This window comes from Carcharodon carcharias, chromosome 15, assembly GCF_017639515.1.
Source record: "Carcharodon carcharias isolate sCarCar2 chromosome 15, sCarCar2.pri, whole genome shotgun sequence".
NCBI classification, from domain to species: domain Eukaryota; kingdom Metazoa; phylum Chordata; class Chondrichthyes; order Lamniformes; family Lamnidae; genus Carcharodon; species Carcharodon carcharias.
The window spans coordinates 46,115,532-46,133,649 of NC_054481.1; the positions used below are offsets into that span (position 1 = coordinate 46,115,532).

The 18,118-nt window shown below is 43.6% G+C and overlaps 1 protein-coding gene across 1 annotated transcript in view; it reads right to left on the reverse strand.

Moving 5' to 3' along the window:
* Positions 1-2,360: 2,360 nt before the first annotated feature.
* Positions 2,361-18,118, reverse strand: part of sdk1a (sidekick cell adhesion molecule 1a) — a 954,785-nt gene continuing 939,027 nt past the window's right edge. Inside the window, exons 42-45 of the mRNA XM_041207300.1 lie at positions 15,039-15,176; positions 12,377-12,497; positions 5,067-5,196; positions 2,361-2,778 (exon numbers count right to left, since the gene is read on the reverse strand). Coding sequence (XP_041063234.1) covers positions 2,500-2,778; positions 5,067-5,196; positions 12,377-12,497; positions 15,039-15,176 — 668 coding nt within the window. The 3' untranslated portion in view covers positions 2,361-2,499. The remainder of the gene's footprint in view (positions 2,779-5,066; positions 5,197-12,376; positions 12,498-15,038; positions 15,177-18,118) is intronic.

Genomic DNA, 18,118 nt, shown 5'->3' on the forward strand with positions numbered 1-18,118 from the left:
GGGACAGTTTCACCTCAGCACATTCACTTTGAGCAGCATTTTCCCCCTATTGGGGGTGGGGTTGTGTGGGAGCAGGAGTGAACCATTTTACGTGGGCGGGCCAATTAAGGCCCACCCAGTGTGACGTCCAGCTGTGCACTCCTTGCGCGGTGAGGCAGGGAATTCCCTGAGCTGCGAGTGTGCTCTTTCGCGCATGTGCATGAAAGAGTGCACAGATCTCACTGGGGCAAAGTGCTGCCTCGGGGAGATCAGCGTTATTTTTAAAAACCTAATTAAAGACGGAAAAAACATTGGAGGGCATATCCCCTCATGTGAAACTCTCACATGAGATAGGACATGTCCATTAACTTTATTAAACAATTTTTCTGAAATTTTGAATCTTACATGAAACCTCATCCCGCCCATGGATGAGGTTTCATGCATTATCCGAAGGCCACCTGGCCTCCTTGCCTGCCCACCAACCTTAAGGTTGGACGGCAGGCCCATTAAGTTCATTAATTTGTTTTTTAATGGCCATAATAGGCCGTTGACAGTTTGGCGGGCGCGCAGCCGACTCGGCTGTGTGCCCACCGAACTGAAAATCTAAATGACGCGGGGTGGCATTGGGACGCATGCCCGACATCACCCCATGTCATTTTACGTGTCGGCGAGCGGGCCCTGCTCCTGCTCGCTGACCGGAAAATGCTGCCCTTTGGGTAGGAACCCAGAGTGGTGACAATGAAATACACCTGGCGGAAATCAGGTTAGCGCATTATTTAGTTACTGAGGTGACAGTTTAATGTTTGCAGAGACAGTTACAGCTTAAATTCTTTTAAAATTATATTTTAGAAATAAAAAATTAAAAAATAGAACACATTTTTTAGAAGTTCACTCTACATAATAAAATACAATGAAATATGAGCACATCCACATTTCAAAGGAGTTCGGTCTTTGTTTGATTTAGTGAAATATGATAACTTGTGTTTGAGGACAAGAATAGAGTGCCAGATGACTCTGAGAGGAATCCATGTTCCTAAGAAGAAATCACATGAGATACTCCCATTTTTCAAATACTTTTGTCCCTCCAATGTTTTTATATTTTGTATCTGTTCTTGCTACTACTCTATACAACTTCAATAGGAATAGTCTGGCCACTGTCTTTACCAAAGCTGCACCAGAACTATCTTAAGTGCCCAACTCGCAGGGTACAAGAGAGCTCCAGCCATTGTTTCTCCAGCTCAGTACCAGTCTCCACACTTGCCTGCTTGGCAAGTGTTAGAATGTGCCAATATATCTGCCATCTGAGAGATCCAATACCAACTGAAGATGGGGAGACAGACCAAGGGCAAATTACTGGGTGTCTTTTACTATGCCACTATACAATATAGACAATATAACTGGACTCAAAAAGAGGAGGTTTAAGTTCTGAATCACTGAAGTGACATGCTGGTGCATTTAGTAGGACGCACAGGCAGTTCTGAAGAAGATGTATTTATGAAGGTTCAGAAAAAGTCCTGGAATAAATTAAAAAACTTAAGGTGAAAAGTGGTTGGTTTTGACAAGTGGGCAGATGGAGAGAAGGAGAGCACCTAAAAGTCATTGCACTCCTAACATCCTGAGAATCAAAACCAAACTTAACTAAGTGCAATTCTGAGACTTAATCCTGTTCACTCATACCAAAAGAAACCCACTTTAATAGCTTGTGACCTCTCAAACTGCCCCAAATTAGAAGTGGGATGGTGAGTGATCCTTTTTTTATATGCTTTCCATATATTCTCGACCAGCAAGTTAACCCATACGCCTCCCCACCGTTAACATTTTCTAAAGAATCAGAAGCATATTCAGACACTTTTTTTTTAAAGCTAGAAAATAATTAAAATGTTTCTATTTCTTTCAGTTATTTTGTTGGTGGTGGTACTGTAGGTTTAACTAATTTCACAGCACTGAGGTTACATGACATTAGAAGGCAATGATAAAAGCTGCCTGAAACATGCCTTTTTGTGCAGTGGTGACATGAGCAGCCCTGGAGCTTACTGGAGCACAAAGTGTCTCTGGTTAATCTCTGTCTTCCTGTGAAAGACCAATTCTATGCTGTGGTGTCTTTTTGGCAGGAACTAACTATCAGACAGAAGTCATCATATACCTGGGCTGGATCTGCGCAAAGTTTAAAAAATAATTTGTTTTATGATAAATTTGAATGCTCCCCAAAATGAGGGATATGACGGCAGGGCACCACCACTTTTGTTCTAACAGTGGAATTAAGGACAAGAAAAATGTTTATAGAATCTGTTATATTTCTCATTCAAATGAATGGAACACAGATTTTATAAACACCACTGCTGTATTGGTATAATCAAGTTACCAATATGTAAAAGGCACTTTTTAGGCAGCTTTGGAGATGACAATTTCCACAAGATTGCTTTCTTCTGCACTGTGATTGTGTGTCACTTTATCTGGCACGTTGGTCCATTGAGTGAAGCAATATTTCAGGAATTGTCTTACGCTGTTCATAATGGATTATCACACAAAGGAAGAAAATCCAGTCACAGGAGTCCTTGCTCCCGAAGCAGGCTGTCCTGTAGGTGTGTAGGCACCCCCTGTACTCTGTGTCGTGATCACAGTTGGATAGTATGGCTCCTGTTCACCATCTGTGCATTCCTCATAAGTGTAGGCTGAAGTTCTTGGAAGTCCCTTTGGTTGTCTCTTCCATGAGTTGTAGTAGGTGGGATCGCTCATATAGTGGTTTACAAATGAGTGTGTGCTTTTTGGCAATTCACCTTCGTAATCACTGTCAGTGGCCTGTAAAAAGAGTAATATTTTATATTTTGTTTTGTCTCTAGTTTTGTAAGTAATTTTAATTTTATTCCTCAGATATACCATACACCCTGCAACAACGGGTAGGCTGGTAATCTGATCTAACGACCTCAACTTCATTACTCAGTCTACTCCTTGGAGATGCATCAGTGAAAAAACACACAAAGGTAGCCTTTTATGTTTTTCGGCCTTTTCTGTTATTCTTCTCCTAAGTATTTTGACTCAGAGGTGATATCATAGCTTGTTTCAAAAACCTTCAGTGTTTGTAATAACTTGATACATTTTGGTAATATGTCCAGATAACAAACAGAAAACCTTTCCCTAAATTTTTCTCTTAACTCCACAGGATCGTTCTCACATTTTCAAAAAGCAGCAGAACACCATAACACCAGATGGGGTTTCAGATTTTAAATAGTCTACAAGTTTCTTAAGCAACAGATGAGCAACTGAATAAGCAGCTGTAAGGTAACACATTATCTGTACAACAAAAATTACATGTACTTATATGGCATCTTTAAAGTAATAAAATGTTGCAAGAAGCCTCATAGAGACATTATGAAACAAAACATGACTCAGGGCCACGTAAGTAGATACTAGGCAGATGATCAAAGGCTTGTTAAAGAGAAGAGTTTTAACCAATGTCTTAAAGGAGGAAAGCGAAATGGAGAGGCGGAGAGGATTAGGGAGAGAATTCTGGAGCTTAAAGCTATCAGTGGAGATGCGATTAAAATCAGGGATGTTCAAGAGGTCAGAATTAGAGGAGCGCAGGTATCTTGGGAGGGTTGTGGGTCTGAAGCAGATTATGAAGGTCGCTAGGGATGAGGCTATGGAGGGATTTGAAAACAAGGATGAGACTTTTAAAATCAAGGTGTTGCTTAAACAGTCTAGGTTAGCAAGTATGGGGATAATGGGTGGACAAGATGTGGTGCAAGTTATGACATGGTGATTAGAGCCTTGGACGGCCTCAAGTTTATGGAGGGTAGACTGTGTAAGGCTGACCAGAAGTGCATTAGAATAGTCAAGTCTAGAGGCAAGAAAGGCATTGATGAGGATTTCAGTAGCAGATGAACTGAGTCAAGAGTGAAGTCAGATAATGTTACAGAGCTGGAAATGGACAGTCTTTGTGATGGGGCTGCTAAACTAATCCCTTGGAAATAATAAATGTTTAAAATTTCAATGCTAAACCATTAGTTTATAACTAGCCTTTCTATGGACTGTTACACCATGGGATCTAATTGCAAACTTCAAACAGGCTCAATAAGGTAGATTTTCATCTTCAAGTTTTGCTGTTAAATACCACTTGGGTACAGCACAGAGAAAAATAATACAGGGAGAATCACTGCCCATAACAGAGTCCATCAGACTTTATTTCCATCATCTGCACTATGCCAGGCAATGCTCTATGTCCTGGACTAATGACCAAAATAATGTAAAATACCCACTCAGCGTGCGGGAATTTCCATACCCGCCCGCTGCCGGGATCTCCCGGTCCTGCAAATCAATGGACTTCTGGTTGGGGCGCCACCTCACCCACGGCGGGATACGCCGGTGATGGGGCCGAAAAATCCCAGCCAGTAAATGCTCACCCAGTGATTATGGATTTGAGTAACTGCCAGCTATGCTTCAAAAGAAATGGTTGTGATGTACATAGCTGAGTAAATCATATTATGTTTTTGTTTGAAGGAAATTAAGGGATATGGAGTTAGAGTGGGATAATCTTACTGAATGATGGAGGGTCTGTATGGCCTAATTTTGTTCCTATTCCTTATGTCCTTATTAAACGTGGCTTGACTTCAAGCTATATGTTCCGAGACCAAATTGAATAAAAATATTTGCAACACTTCTCAAAAAAACGTATTCTTGATATTTGGGTGTTGCTAGCCAAGCCATCATTTATTGCCTATCCTTAGTTGGTCTTGAGAAAATGGTGGTAGGCCATCAGGTTAGGTTGAGGCCATGATCTTTATCCTCCTCTTGTGATATGAATTGAAGACTACACTAAAACTAATTTTCTCTTTGTCCTATATAAGAAGTTTTTGGCCTTTGTTCAAAGCTTTTGTGACAAAAACCTAAGTTAGGAAGTCACTAGACGTGAAGCTGCACTTGGTCATTTCATAGCACAGCACACTGAAAAACCAATGTATTGTGTCATGGAATCACCATTTTGATTTATTTTACACAAGGTGCTTGCCTCATTCTGTGACTGTGCTCTTTCTCTGGTTGGGCTGTGGTCTGTAGGAGATAGAAGATTAAACGTAAGAATGAATGTTTACCTCTGACTCTGACATTTCAGTGGGTTTCTCTGTCAGAGTGGTGCTTTCTGTTAGCACAATTCCATTGTAGTTATTACATAAATCCTCATCAGAATAGCGTAACCCTCCTGGGCTGGGCCTGGGTGGAAACCTAGCAACACAGTGAGAGTAAAGAATTAGGAATACTAGCACCTCCTTACAGTAAAAACATTTAAAAGATTGTTTTATATAGTAATAATAATTGGATCATGTGAAAGTACAGTTTCAGATCTGAAGCCTAACTTATTGCAGATGGTCACTAGAGACAAAAAGTATTTAGTTTGGTATCACAGAATTATAAATAAATAATATTACCAGTAAATTTAAAAATCTACTTACCCGAGAATAATGTGATAAACCTAATTAGCAGACTATTGAAACCAAGGAAGGGCATACTCCATGGGAGAGGTTACAATTTATTGCTTAACTTTGTATTTATATGGAATTTAAGCAGTGAAACTAAAATTGCTGTATGAATCTGAGCCCGGTCATGACCAGGTTGTGGAGAAAAGCAACGTGACATTCCGTTGAAGAGGTCCCGCATACGCTTTGGATCTGATATTGCATGGAGAAAAAATGCTTCAAAATAAAAACGGAAAATGCTGGAGCCAAGTGATATCAAGAAATAGCTGAACACACTGAATACAGCCAAGGCTATGGGCCCTGACAATACCTTGGTTGTACTGCTGAAGGCTTGTGCTCCAGAAGTAATTGTGCCCTAGTCAAGCTGTTCCAGTAGAGCCACAATATCTACCCGACAAGTGGAAGGTTGCCTAGGTATGTCCTGTTTACAAAAAGCAGGACAAATCCAATCTCACCAATTATTTCCCCATGAGTTCACTCTAAATCATCAGTGATGAAAGGTGTCATCACCAGTGCTACCAAGTAGCACTGACAATGACCTGCTCAACAATATGCAGTTTGGGTCATGCCAGGGCCACTCAGTTTCAGACCATATTTGAGCCTTTATTCAAACATGGACAAAAGAGCTGAATTCCGTGGATGAAGTGGGGCTATTTGACTGAGTGTGGCATGGATGAGCCCCAGTAAAATTGAGGTCAACAGGGATCCGGGGAAAACTCTCCACTGTTTGGAGGCATACCTAGCACAAAGAAAAATGGCAGTGGGTGTTACAGGCCAATTGTCTAAGCCCCAGGACATTGCTGCAGGAGTTCCTCAGTGTAATGACCCTACTTTCATCTTAAGGTAAAAAGTGGCGATGTTTGCACAGTCTTCAGTTCCATTTGTAACGCCTCAGATAATGAAGCAGTTCATGCCAGCATGCAGCCAGACTTGGATAACATTCAGGCTTGGGCTGATAAGTGGCAAGTAACATTCTCACCATACAAGTGCCAGGCTGCCAGAGAGAATCTACCCACCTCCCCACTTTATCATCACTGAATTCTCCAGCATCAATAGTATGGGGGTCATCACTGACCAGAAGCTGAATTGATAAGACATATAAATACTTTGGTTACAAAAAAGGCCAGAAACAGGGTATTCTGCATCAAGTAATTCACCTCCTGATTCCCCAAAGCCTTTCCACCAACTCACAAGGCACAAGTCAGAGTGTGATTGAATACTCTCCATTTGTCTGAATGAGCACAGCTCCCACAACATTCAAGAAGAATGACACCACCTAGGGCAAAACAGCTCATTTGCTTGGCGCCCCATCTGCCACCTTGAACATTTAGACCCTCCACCACTAGCACTGTGGACCATCTCCAACATACACCAGAGCAACTCGCCAAGCCTTCTTCAACAGCACCTCCAAAACATGTGATTTTGATCACATAGAAGGACAAGAGCAGCAGTCACATGGGAACACCATCACCTCAAGTTCCTCTCCAAGCTACATCATATTCTGACCTGGAATATATCATCATGTTTTCAAAAGCGGCTCACCATCACCTTGTCAAGCACACTTAAGATTCAACGGTAGATGCTGGTCTTGCCAGTGAGACCCACATCCCATAAATAAATTTTAAAAAGTCTGGTAGCATCTCTGGGGAGAGGTAAGTTATGTTTCAGGCTGATTACCTATAGTCAGAACAGCTGCCTGAACTAATCAGGGTTTCCAGCATTTTCTGTTTTTCTCACATTTCTAGTTTTGATTTTGATTTTGTTTAACAAGTATTTCAAACCTTTGGGCAGTTTTTAAATCTACCTGGAGTCAAGTTAAGTGTTTAGACACTGAAGAGAGTTCTAACAAAAGGTCAGTGACCTGAAACAATGGGTGGAATTTAATGGCGCCACTGGGAATGGAAATCGTGGTAGCGGAGTGGCTTTAATCAGGTAGAAGACGAAATCTTGGCTTCCCATAGGTGGGTTGAGTTTAAGGGATTAACTTGGCGGCATTTCAGTGGCAGGTTGGTACTCATAGCATCCAGTACCAGGAACCTCTTTTCCCTATATTTGCAACTTATGAATACTCATTGGTCTGAATTTTGCGCATGTTGTGCATGCGTGATCGGTGGGCCTGGAAGCAGATGCGATATCTGCTCCTGCCCACAATCGCAAGCCAAACCCGATTTCACGCTGGCTGGCCAATTAAGGGCCACCAGCGTAAAACTTGTGCTGACAGTCGCTCAGCGCTGCTGGCAGGGGCGGGAGCGTGGCAGGCACTGGGTCCAATGGGGACCCGAAGAGGGGTTTAAAAGTAGCCTAGGCAGCTCCCTGAAGGCTGCCAGGACTTGGTGAGCTGCTTCAGGGAGCTATTCAAGAGAGACTTGAAGCATTTTGAATTGGCAAGAGTTATAGCCTCAGTAGCCACTGGGCACGCCAGGCAGGAGGGAAATGCCAGTGGACACTCTGCCCTCTGCTTCTCTGCTAGCGTGCTCCCCTGGAGGCAGTGAGTGCTCAGCGGGAGATCCTCATGCCATGGGATGGCAGAGCAGGCCACCCATCCAAACAAAGAAAGTCTGGATGGAGATGGTTGCTCAGGTGAACTGGCATGATGTTATGCGTCACACATTGATCCAGTGCTAGAAAAGGTTAAATGATCTTCTGCACTCCTCAAGGGTGAGTACCAACTTGGCACGGAGCTGTGTATAGATGTCTTGGAGGGTGGCCACATATCCCTGTACCATCTAAGGCTGGGAGATATGCCCGCTTGGCTTGGGTGTGTACAAGAATGAGGTGTGCCAATCTGACGGCCTGAGTCGCCTGTGGTGGGGGAGGCATGGGGTGAGGCTGATATGGTGTGGCAGGTAGAGGGTGGACTAATGAAAGCATTTTTGTTCGTACAGGAGAAGAGAATCCATAGTTCGCAGGAGCGCACATGAATGGGTGGTGGGGTGGCCAACCTCCTGATCCTTTCAAAGTTTGAGATGGATGCCCTCAACATGGAATGCGAATATGGGGCAAGGTCCACAGGTCACAGAGAGGCAGGAGTGTCAGAGGAAGGTAAGAGTCTAGTGAACAGGTGAGAGACTGGGGGAGTGTGTAAAAGATGAAGGGTTGTGGCATCTCCAGTGAGGTTCAAATCAAGGGTCCCCATTACTTGTCTAATCATAATGCCTTAGTAAGGCAGTTGTTCATTGTGACAAGCAACCATCATGCATGCACAGTCACTTTGTAATAATGTTATCAACTGACATATTCTCTTCCTCCCTCAGATGTGCCACCCTCACGACACAAGAGAGACCCTGAGAACTGTCCTTCGACAACCGAGGAGCAGCTGCAGACAGAAGCACCTGTGTCACATCTCCCTCTGGACGAAGCACCAGTGAAGACACAGGCACGTTTGCGGGCAATTGTCCATTGGCTCAGTGGTGATGGCACATCATACTTGCATGTGGAACTGGTGGAGGCAGAGAATGCCTAGGGCACTGGCAGTTGGACGGCTGCTGGAGACCAGACCATGCTGAGTCCAAGACAGATGATGAGCCTCTGGAGTCGTCCATCAAGCAGCAGATGCTGGATGTCCAGCGGAAAGATCTGGTGGAGATCCCTTAGGGTCTGCGCACCATGGTCTCTGTCTTAGAGGAATCTATGCAGGCCGTGAGTACCACGTTGACCCGGAGCTCCAAGTGCACAACCTCCGCCATTGAGAAAGTGGTGGCTCTCATGGAGAGGGAACTCCACGAACAGGAGCAGGGATTTCTGGGGTTGTGCTCTGACCTTCAAGCCCACAAACTGGCAGTGAACTCAGCAGGTCACTGCCCTTGTGAGGGGTGGATGAGGCGCCTAGTTACTATGCTAGCTGCCTGTCCAACAATGGTTGAGCGGGGAGGTTCAAACCAATCTCCTGCTGGTGGACAAGCTGCATGTCGCATCTGTAGGCTCATTTTAGGGTGCTCCGGATGAAGGCAGCAGCTCCTCCGCGCCTCTGCCAGTGCCTGTTGCATCTAATGAGACCATGACGACTGACGAGTGCCCAGCCATGGCGCTGGACGTTCCCTCCCAGGCAGTGCCAAGATCATCAAGGCTGAAGGGACATCACAGTCAGCAGGCTGCCTCTAATGCTGCTGCCAGCAAGGAGGGGGCACCAAGATGCAGCACTCACAAGTAGAAGTTTAAGGCACTGTAAGCACAAGAGGGGTTGTCACAGGTGATAAAACTTTAGCTCATACATCTACTATGTACAAATTGTGTTAACAGGATGACCATATAAAGATCTCTGTGTGTTATGGCCTGATTGTGCTTCATGTTTTTCATAGGTGATGGGCATGGGAATGGCTTATGACAGACGGGGAGAGCTGCAAATTTTATTTCAGAGGTCGTTATTTGACATAAGTGTGACAGGATGGCCTTATCAGAAACGTTCAGTAAGGAGGTGTCACCCTTGCCCTCAATTTCAAGCCATGCCTTGGGCGCCTAGCTGAAAGAACAGAGATTCAAGGCCTCCCTGCTTCCCATAAGGTTCCTCACTTCCGCATCCATGTCGTCACCTTGGGTCTCCTCTGACTCCTCCTCAAACCTACCACTTGAGTGGTCCTTTGCAGCCTGTGGAGCTGCCTTGGTTGTCTGCATCCTCCAACGGGTCCTCCCTTTACAGAGCCAGATTGTGCAATGTGCTGAACACAATGACAATAAGCGAGACATGTTCTGCAGGATGCTGAAGTGCTCCTCCAGGTCAGTTCAGGCAGTGGAACCTCAATCTTGAGCAGACCAATGGTCCTCTCAATTACTGCCCTTGTAGAACCATGACTTTGATTGTACCTCTCCTCCGCTTCTGTCCTTCGGTGTCTGATTGGTGTTTTGGGCCACCTTTTCAGTGGGTAGTCTTTGTCACCCAGGAGCCAACCATCCAACCAAGCTGGACTGACCAAGAGCCTTGGCATTTGGAAGTATTGCAGGATGTTATGCATCATGGGAGATGCCCACCTGGCGTAGATTTGCAAAATCTGAGTCTTGTGGTCGCAAACAACCTGGACCTCAGGGAGTGGGACTCCTTTCTGTTGACAAAGGCACCCGGCTTACCTGCTGGCGCCTTTATGGCCATATGCACGCAATCTATGGCTCCCTGAATGCGGGAGAATCCAGCAATTGCAGCAAAGCCTCTGGCCCACTCAGCCTGGCTGACTTCGTCAGTTGGGAAATGAAGTTACTGACCTGTCTGAACAGAACATCAGTGACCAGCTTGATGCAGCTGTGAGCAGCAGGTTGGGAAACACCATACAGATCTCCCACTGACCCTTGGAAAGAACCTGAGGTGAAAAGGTTCAGGGCCACTGTAACCTTAAGAGCCATCGGCATAGGGTGGCCACCCACACAGTTTGAGGTGATCTCTGGGCCAATCACCTAGCATATAGAGGCCACAGTATCCCTGGAGAGGTGGAGCCTCTTTCAGCACTGGACTTCAGACATGTCCAGGCTCTGGCTGCAGGATAATGATATCTTCTTCACACCCTTCTGCCTTGCACTTCCTGCTGGCCCTACAACCCCTCTGGCTGTGCCTCTGGTTGCGCTCTGGGATGCTGCCTCTGGACAGACCTCCTCTCTCTTCTGGCCCTCTCCTTTTTGAGGAGGTCGTCTAGCAGAGTAGGCAATCCCTACTTGCTGAAATACAAAGGACTGTGCACTGAAGGGGGCACTCGGCAGAAAGCTTCTGAGAAAGCTTGTAACCCAAAGTGTACTCCAGAAAACGCAAAAAATGCAATGAACTGTATGAAAACTACCTCCAACAAACTCATACCTGAACTCCTACCTACTCAAGTTGCCACGGCTCTGGTTGCCTTTTATCCCGCTCTGTACCGAGTTTCAATTAAAAACGTGATGGCCGACTGGCCTGTGTGCAGAGCGTTAAACTGTACATAAAATTCCAGACAATTACCGTTTTAATTGGCTTAATCGAGCCTTTAATTGTCAGCAGACACGCTTCTGACTCCTGTGCATGTCCGCCGACCATAATATTGTGCAGCGGTGTGATGGCGTCAGAGCACCCGCCCAATGTCTTCTCGTGAATTTGGGACTGCCGCATGCCAGCTCCAAAGATGTAGAATTCTGGCCATTAAATCACAACTTCTCCAAATTAAGTCAGACATTCAAGGGATGAAGTCAGCGGCAAGCAGGAAATGCGTGCGATCTGATTGGCACCAGGCAAGATGGTCCATTTGGATCATGGGTGAGTGGCTGTCTTTGTTGAATACTGAGGAAAAGGGAAGGGGAGCAGGAGAATGTTTGTGGACCTGGACTATTAGTAACGACAAGGACAGCGTGTGTGGGGAGTGATGTGGGGCTTCCCAGGAGATGATTGGACTGTAGGAGGGGGGCGGCAAGAGTAATTGGGTGGGGGGGTGGTCCCAGGAAATGAAATTATGAGTTAGTGAATGATGAGGTTAGAATAATTAGAACTTGGCTCCCAGACAACATTCTTCCAAATTTGCAACTTTTGTCTCCCACTGATCTGTTAACTGCCTTCAGAGCCTGCATGCTTGACCTGGGGGCTCTTTTATAACCCACTTGGAGCTGCACTGCAATCACCAGACGGTGGGGTTTGGCCACTTCCTGCCTGTCCCTGCTCTGTATCTTTGCTTGGGCCCCACATGGCCACCATTCAATCTTTAAAATTAACGTTAAATTCCGTGTGCTCTGGCAGCTGGCACACAAACAGAAATAGCGCACATATCCACTTCCGCTGTCGAGGCCTGCATCTCACCGATTAAATTCCGCCCATTAACTCCGATTTTCTCCCTCCACAGGTACTGCCAGACCTGCTGAGTATTTCCAGCATATTCTGTTTTTATTGCAGAGTGCCCTCTCCTGTGTCTTGTAAAGATTGAAACTGCAGTACAAATGCAGTGTTAAACACAAACCGAGCCTAGCTGTAATCTGGTGTCAGTCCTTACCTGGTGCCATTCTTCTTACAGAAATTGCTCTTGACAGTCAGGTGTCTGCTGTGCAGTTCCAGTGCAGTAAACCCTCCATTATCTAAGGTGAGAGTTTCTTCCACATTTGTACTATTTTTACCTGAAGCACAGGATAGTTACAGTAAATAAAGGAGGTGCTATTTGCTGCCAAATAAAATTGAGGGCTTGATTAATGGCCCACATATAGTTAACGGGCAGAAAATCTAACCCTGGTTTCAATTGCAGCGCAAGTTTAAATTTGTGATTTTCTGTAATAACAGATGCCATTGGAAATGAACTGTAGGTAAAGATTTGAAGAACAACCTTAAATGCATTTAAGGGATAAAAAGACAATAAAAAGGCACATTGTTCTTAAGATTTTTTAAAATAACTACTTTTGTGAATTGATAGTGAGTCAAATGATAGGCTATTGTATAATGATAGGTCATTATGTAGGTTACACAATATATTTTTGGTTGTTAAAAGGAGCTGTATTTACATTGGCCACATTCAAAGCCACAAAGTCCAATGGCTGTCAGTAATCAGCCTGAGGCCAGAGTTTGTTTGCTGTTTGCTTGATAATGCAGGTTCTTGCAAGCTTACAGTTCCTGCTCAGAAGAAAAACCTCAAATTTACTGTCTTCTCTTTACTTTAAATACTTCTGGCACTTGCAACTGCAACAGATTATCTCAGCGTTGTTTATGGATGTACACGGAGTATAAATATCAGAAAATGGGAGATCTGGTAAATAAGTTCTTTACATCAGAAACCCATAAATGAAGACAAAGTTAAAATCCAACAACTTTTAGTGGTCAGGGGAGGAAGCGGGAGATTAATTCAGAGAGGTGGATGAAAGAACTTAGGAGGCTTTCAAGGAGGGAAGACAAGATGCTGTCAGAGTGCAAGTGTGTAGTAGGTCAAAGATTCTAGAGCAGGGGAGGGACAAACATACAACACATCAGAGACAGAAAAACATAGTGTGGAAGCTGGGATGTTAGAGTTGGAGAAAATTAGACAAGTATCAGGGAAAAGTATGGAGGAATATGAAAACAAGAACATGGATTGTGAATATGATATTCTCGGGGTCCTGGTAGCCACGAGGGTCAGGCAGGAATGGTTCAATTATAGGACTTGGTAGGAATAAGAAAGAAACAGTAGATTTCTGGATAAATTGCTGTTTATTTAAGGAACAGCCTGGAATGTAGGCAAGGAAGCATTCTTTAATGCCCTTATATCCTTCCTGAAATGTGTGCCCAAAATTGACACAATAGTCCAGCCGAGGCCAAATTAGTGTTTCATAAAGGTTCATCATAACCTCCTTGCTTTTGCACTCCATGCAGGATAAAACCTAGAATCCTGTATGTCTTATTATTCACTTTCTCAACCTGCCCTAACATCTTCAACGATTTGTGCACATGTACCCCAGGTCCCTCTGCTCCTGGACCCCCTTTATAATTGAATCCTTTATTTTGTATTGCTTCTCCTCATTCTTGCTACTAGAATGTATCAATTCACATTTCTTTGCATTAAATTTCATTGCCGTGTGCGCCCTCTCATTCCAGCCTCTCTTATGTCCTCATAAAGTCTAGCACTATCCTCCTCACAGTTCACAATACTTGCAAGTTTTGTGTCATTCCTAGATACAGAGGTAGTGCCAGAGGATCGTAAAGTGGCAAATGCGACACTGTTTTATTCATTCTTTCATGGGATGTGGGCGTCGCTGGCATTTGTTGCTCTCCCTAATTGCCCTTCAAATGGCTTGCTAGGTCATTTCAGAAGCCAGCTGAGAGTCTGTGGGTCTGTAGTCACATGTAGGCCAGGCCAGATAAGGATGGCAGGTTTCCTTCCCTAAAAGACAATATTGAACCAGATGGGTTTTTCCCAACAATTGGTGATAGTTTCATGGTCACTATTACTGATTTTATTTATTGAATTTAAATTCCACCAGCTGTGGTGGGGTTTGAACCCATGTCCCCAGAACACTACTAGTCCAGTAACATTACTATTACGTCACCATCTCCCCCATCCAAGTAAGGGCACAAGGATGTCCATGGTAACCATGGAAAGAAATGTCCTTCCAGATAATGCCACTAAGAGACAGTGAATGAGTGTGGAATATCAAGGAGCCAAGTATAGAGTCCTAGGGCATGTCAGAGTTAACTGTGCAGACATGGGAGGAGATATACTAATTCCATTAGCACAGGTAGGAATGGTAGGGAAATGCCACAAAGGAAGGGTGGCAGTGGAGGATGGAGTGATCCACTGTTGACATCCCTGGAGAAGTCACCTGTTGTTGTTTGTATCTCATTTGTTATTCTGAGCAGTGTGATTTTGATGCAATGAGTAGGATGGAAACTAAACTCAAAGGATTCAAGCAGGTGACTGCAAATTTGGCTTTCAATGATGCTTTTGAGGACTTTAAAGAAGGGGAGATAAGAAATAGATGTTAGTTTGAGGGTATAGCGGGATGAGGATGGTCAACATCTACTAGATTGTGATATTGTAAACAGAGAGTGAGACTATGTCAAGATATGCATCAACTTTTCAGTGATAATTGAATAGCAAAGGATTATGGGGCACATTTGCACTTCAATGTCAATTTTAAAACAACATTAATTAAATGACCATTATTTTCTGTATAATATGCAGATTAACATCTTACCAGTGTTGTTCTTATACTTCTTGCTCTGTCCATGTAGGATCAGCCCAAACACCATGAGCAGAATGAGAATAAGGCTGCAGAGAGCCATCACTACCAGAAACCACCACTCTTCATAAAATGGAGGATTTCCAAGCTGAGCTGTAGGAAAATCCAAAATAAACATTGAGGCATAAATAACTGCTATCCAGCATGAAAGATCTCCATGACCCCTTCTTCACTACACTTAATTATTTCCACAGCCAACAGTTGGAAGAACTGCACGCAATATGTAAGTAAGTAATTAGCCAAAGTCCACAAAGGACCATAGGCATCCCTCTCCATTAGAATGAGACACACACAATTGGTCATATATAGCTTGATGTCAAAGGCTTGCAAATTCACAACATGACTTAAATGTTTCATATGTTGAAACTTGCTTGCTACACTACCTTGAACATCGTGAAGAGGAGTAGGCCATCTAGTCCCTCGAGTCTGTTCCGCCATTCAATGAGATTATATCTGATCTGTCACCTAACTTCATATACCCACCTTTGTCCCATCTCCCTTAATAACTAGTTTTGGTTAACAAACATCTATCAATCTCAGATTTAAAATGAACAATTGAACCGGCATCAATTGCGGTTTTGGGAAGACAGTTCCAAACTTCTTGCACCATTTGCATGTAGAAGAGTTTCCTAACTTTACTCCTTAAAGGCCTGGCTCTAACTTTTAGCTTGTGACTCTAGCCCTACACTCACCAACCACTGAAAATAGTTTCTCTCTATGTATTCTATTTGTTTCCCTTAATATCTTAAATTTCCAGAATATCACCCCTTAACCTTCTTAATTCCATGAATATGACTCTAGTTTGTATAATCTCTCCTTGTAATTTAGCCCTTGGAGTTGGATATCAGGTAAGTTTGTGCTTCATTCCTTCTCTGTGGCACCCAGAATTGAATACACTACTCCAGGTATGGCTGAACTCTGAAGAAGAGTCAAATTCAATTCAAAACTTGGCCTAGATTTTCATCCTCAAGGCGGGTGGGGTGGGGGGTATGTTGGGAAAACTCCTGGCTCAGCCTGCCCGCCTCAGGAAAAAGTGCCCACCAAGGCAGGGTCTTCATTGCTGGGGGCCAGGTGTGGGTTGGAGTTGGGCCAGCTGACCCAGGTGATGGTGTGGTAGCAGCCACAGGAGTGTCAAAAAGGCCAGCATTGGTGCCATGGGACTTTGTCTCAGTGAAAAAAACAACACAAAGGCCCTGACACCTCAAACACCCCCCATGCCCCATCCATGCTACCTCATGTGCCCCACCCAACCCTCAGACACCTTGCCCCCTATGCCAGGCTCTACCCTTCCACCCAGCCATCAGACCTCTCATGCCCCCATTCCCCATGTCAAGCTCTGACACTTCAATGCCCATTGACTCACTGTACACTATCTAAACCAATAAACATCATAGTATAAAAGTGGGATGTGCAGAAAAAAAGCTTTAAAAAAGTGTAAACAATTGATAAATTTCTCCCATGAAAAGAAAGGTCTGGACTGAAAGCTAATAAAAGTGTCAATCATTCAGGCTTACTTGAAGTTTCAAAAACCATAAGCACTTGAAACCACTTAACTTGCATCAATAAATATTATGAAACTGATCGCAGAGACCAGAAAGCCTGAGCTGTTAATTAAACAATATTTAAACCAGGGAGCAGGTGTCCTGTTACTCAACAAATGTCTGGGTTTTCAGTTTGGCTGAGAGCCCAAATCATCTATTAGAATGACAGTCAACCAGGCTCTGTGAAATTCGAGGTCATTAACTGTTTTTCTCCCCACAGATGCTGCCAGATGTGCTGAAATTTCCAGCACTTCCTGTTTTTATTTAAGATTTCTGCACTATTTTGCTTTTAATATATGGGTGAACCAGGGCTTTGTATAGCTGCAGCATAACTTCTACCCATGTGCATTCTGGTCCTTATATCCTTCAGATATAAAGGCCAGCACTCCATAATCTTTTTAATTATTTTCTGTAGCTGCCCATGACATTTTAACAATCTATACAGATGGATTCCTAAGTCTCTTTGGACCTCCGCTGTTTCTAGCTTTTTGCCATCTGGAAAGCATTCTGATCTATAACTTTCACATCCAAAGTTGATAATCTCACACTTGCCTATATTGAAATCTATTTGCCATGGTTTTGTTTAATATCTGTTATTTTATGCTTCCACCTACAGTGCTTACAATGTTGCCTCTCTTTGTGTTATTAGCAAACTTGGATATGTGGTTCTCCATCAAATCATCTAAGTCATTAATAATTAATAAATATAGTGATTGGTTGAGGCCCCTTTGGGATGCCGCAAGTCACAGTGTGCCAGGTAGAGTACCTGTCCCTTATCCCTACTCTCTGTCTCCTACTGCTTAGAAAATTTCTTAGCTAGGTCAACTGTTTCCTTTCAAATTCATGAACTTCAACTTTAGCCAACAGTCTCTCCTTAAAGTCTTTATTAAATGCCTTTTGGAATTCCATATAAATAACATCTTTGACCACTATTTCAGTTACCTCTTCAAAAAATTCGATCAGGTTCATAAGGAATGACCAACACTTTACAAATCCATGCTGGCGCTCTTTGATCAACTAAAAAATTTCAAGGCGTTCAGTCACTCTAACCTTAATTATAGATTTGCATTTCCCAACAAGAGATGTAGGGCCAACAGGTTTATTAATGCCCTGCTTTTCCTCTCTCACTTTTCTTAAATAGTGGAACGACATATGCAATTTTCCAATCAAAAGAAATGGTTCCTGAATCAAGAGAACCTTGAAAAATTATAGTTAAGCCACCTGCATTGCTCTCACTTCCTTTATTAAAAAATGGCATTGGAGCCATCCACTCCTGGTGATCTGTCACTTTCTGGCGGCATTATTTTCTTAATTATTGTTATTTTTATTGTTACTTTACATGAGATCTGTTCCCAATTCAACATTATTACCTTGTGGATGTACAGCATGCTATCTTTTTCTTCTACTGTAACATGTGCACCATTTCCTTATTTCCATTTATATCACCATAAGCTTTCACGAGGTCATATTGCTCCACCGTCCTCTTTTTCTAAT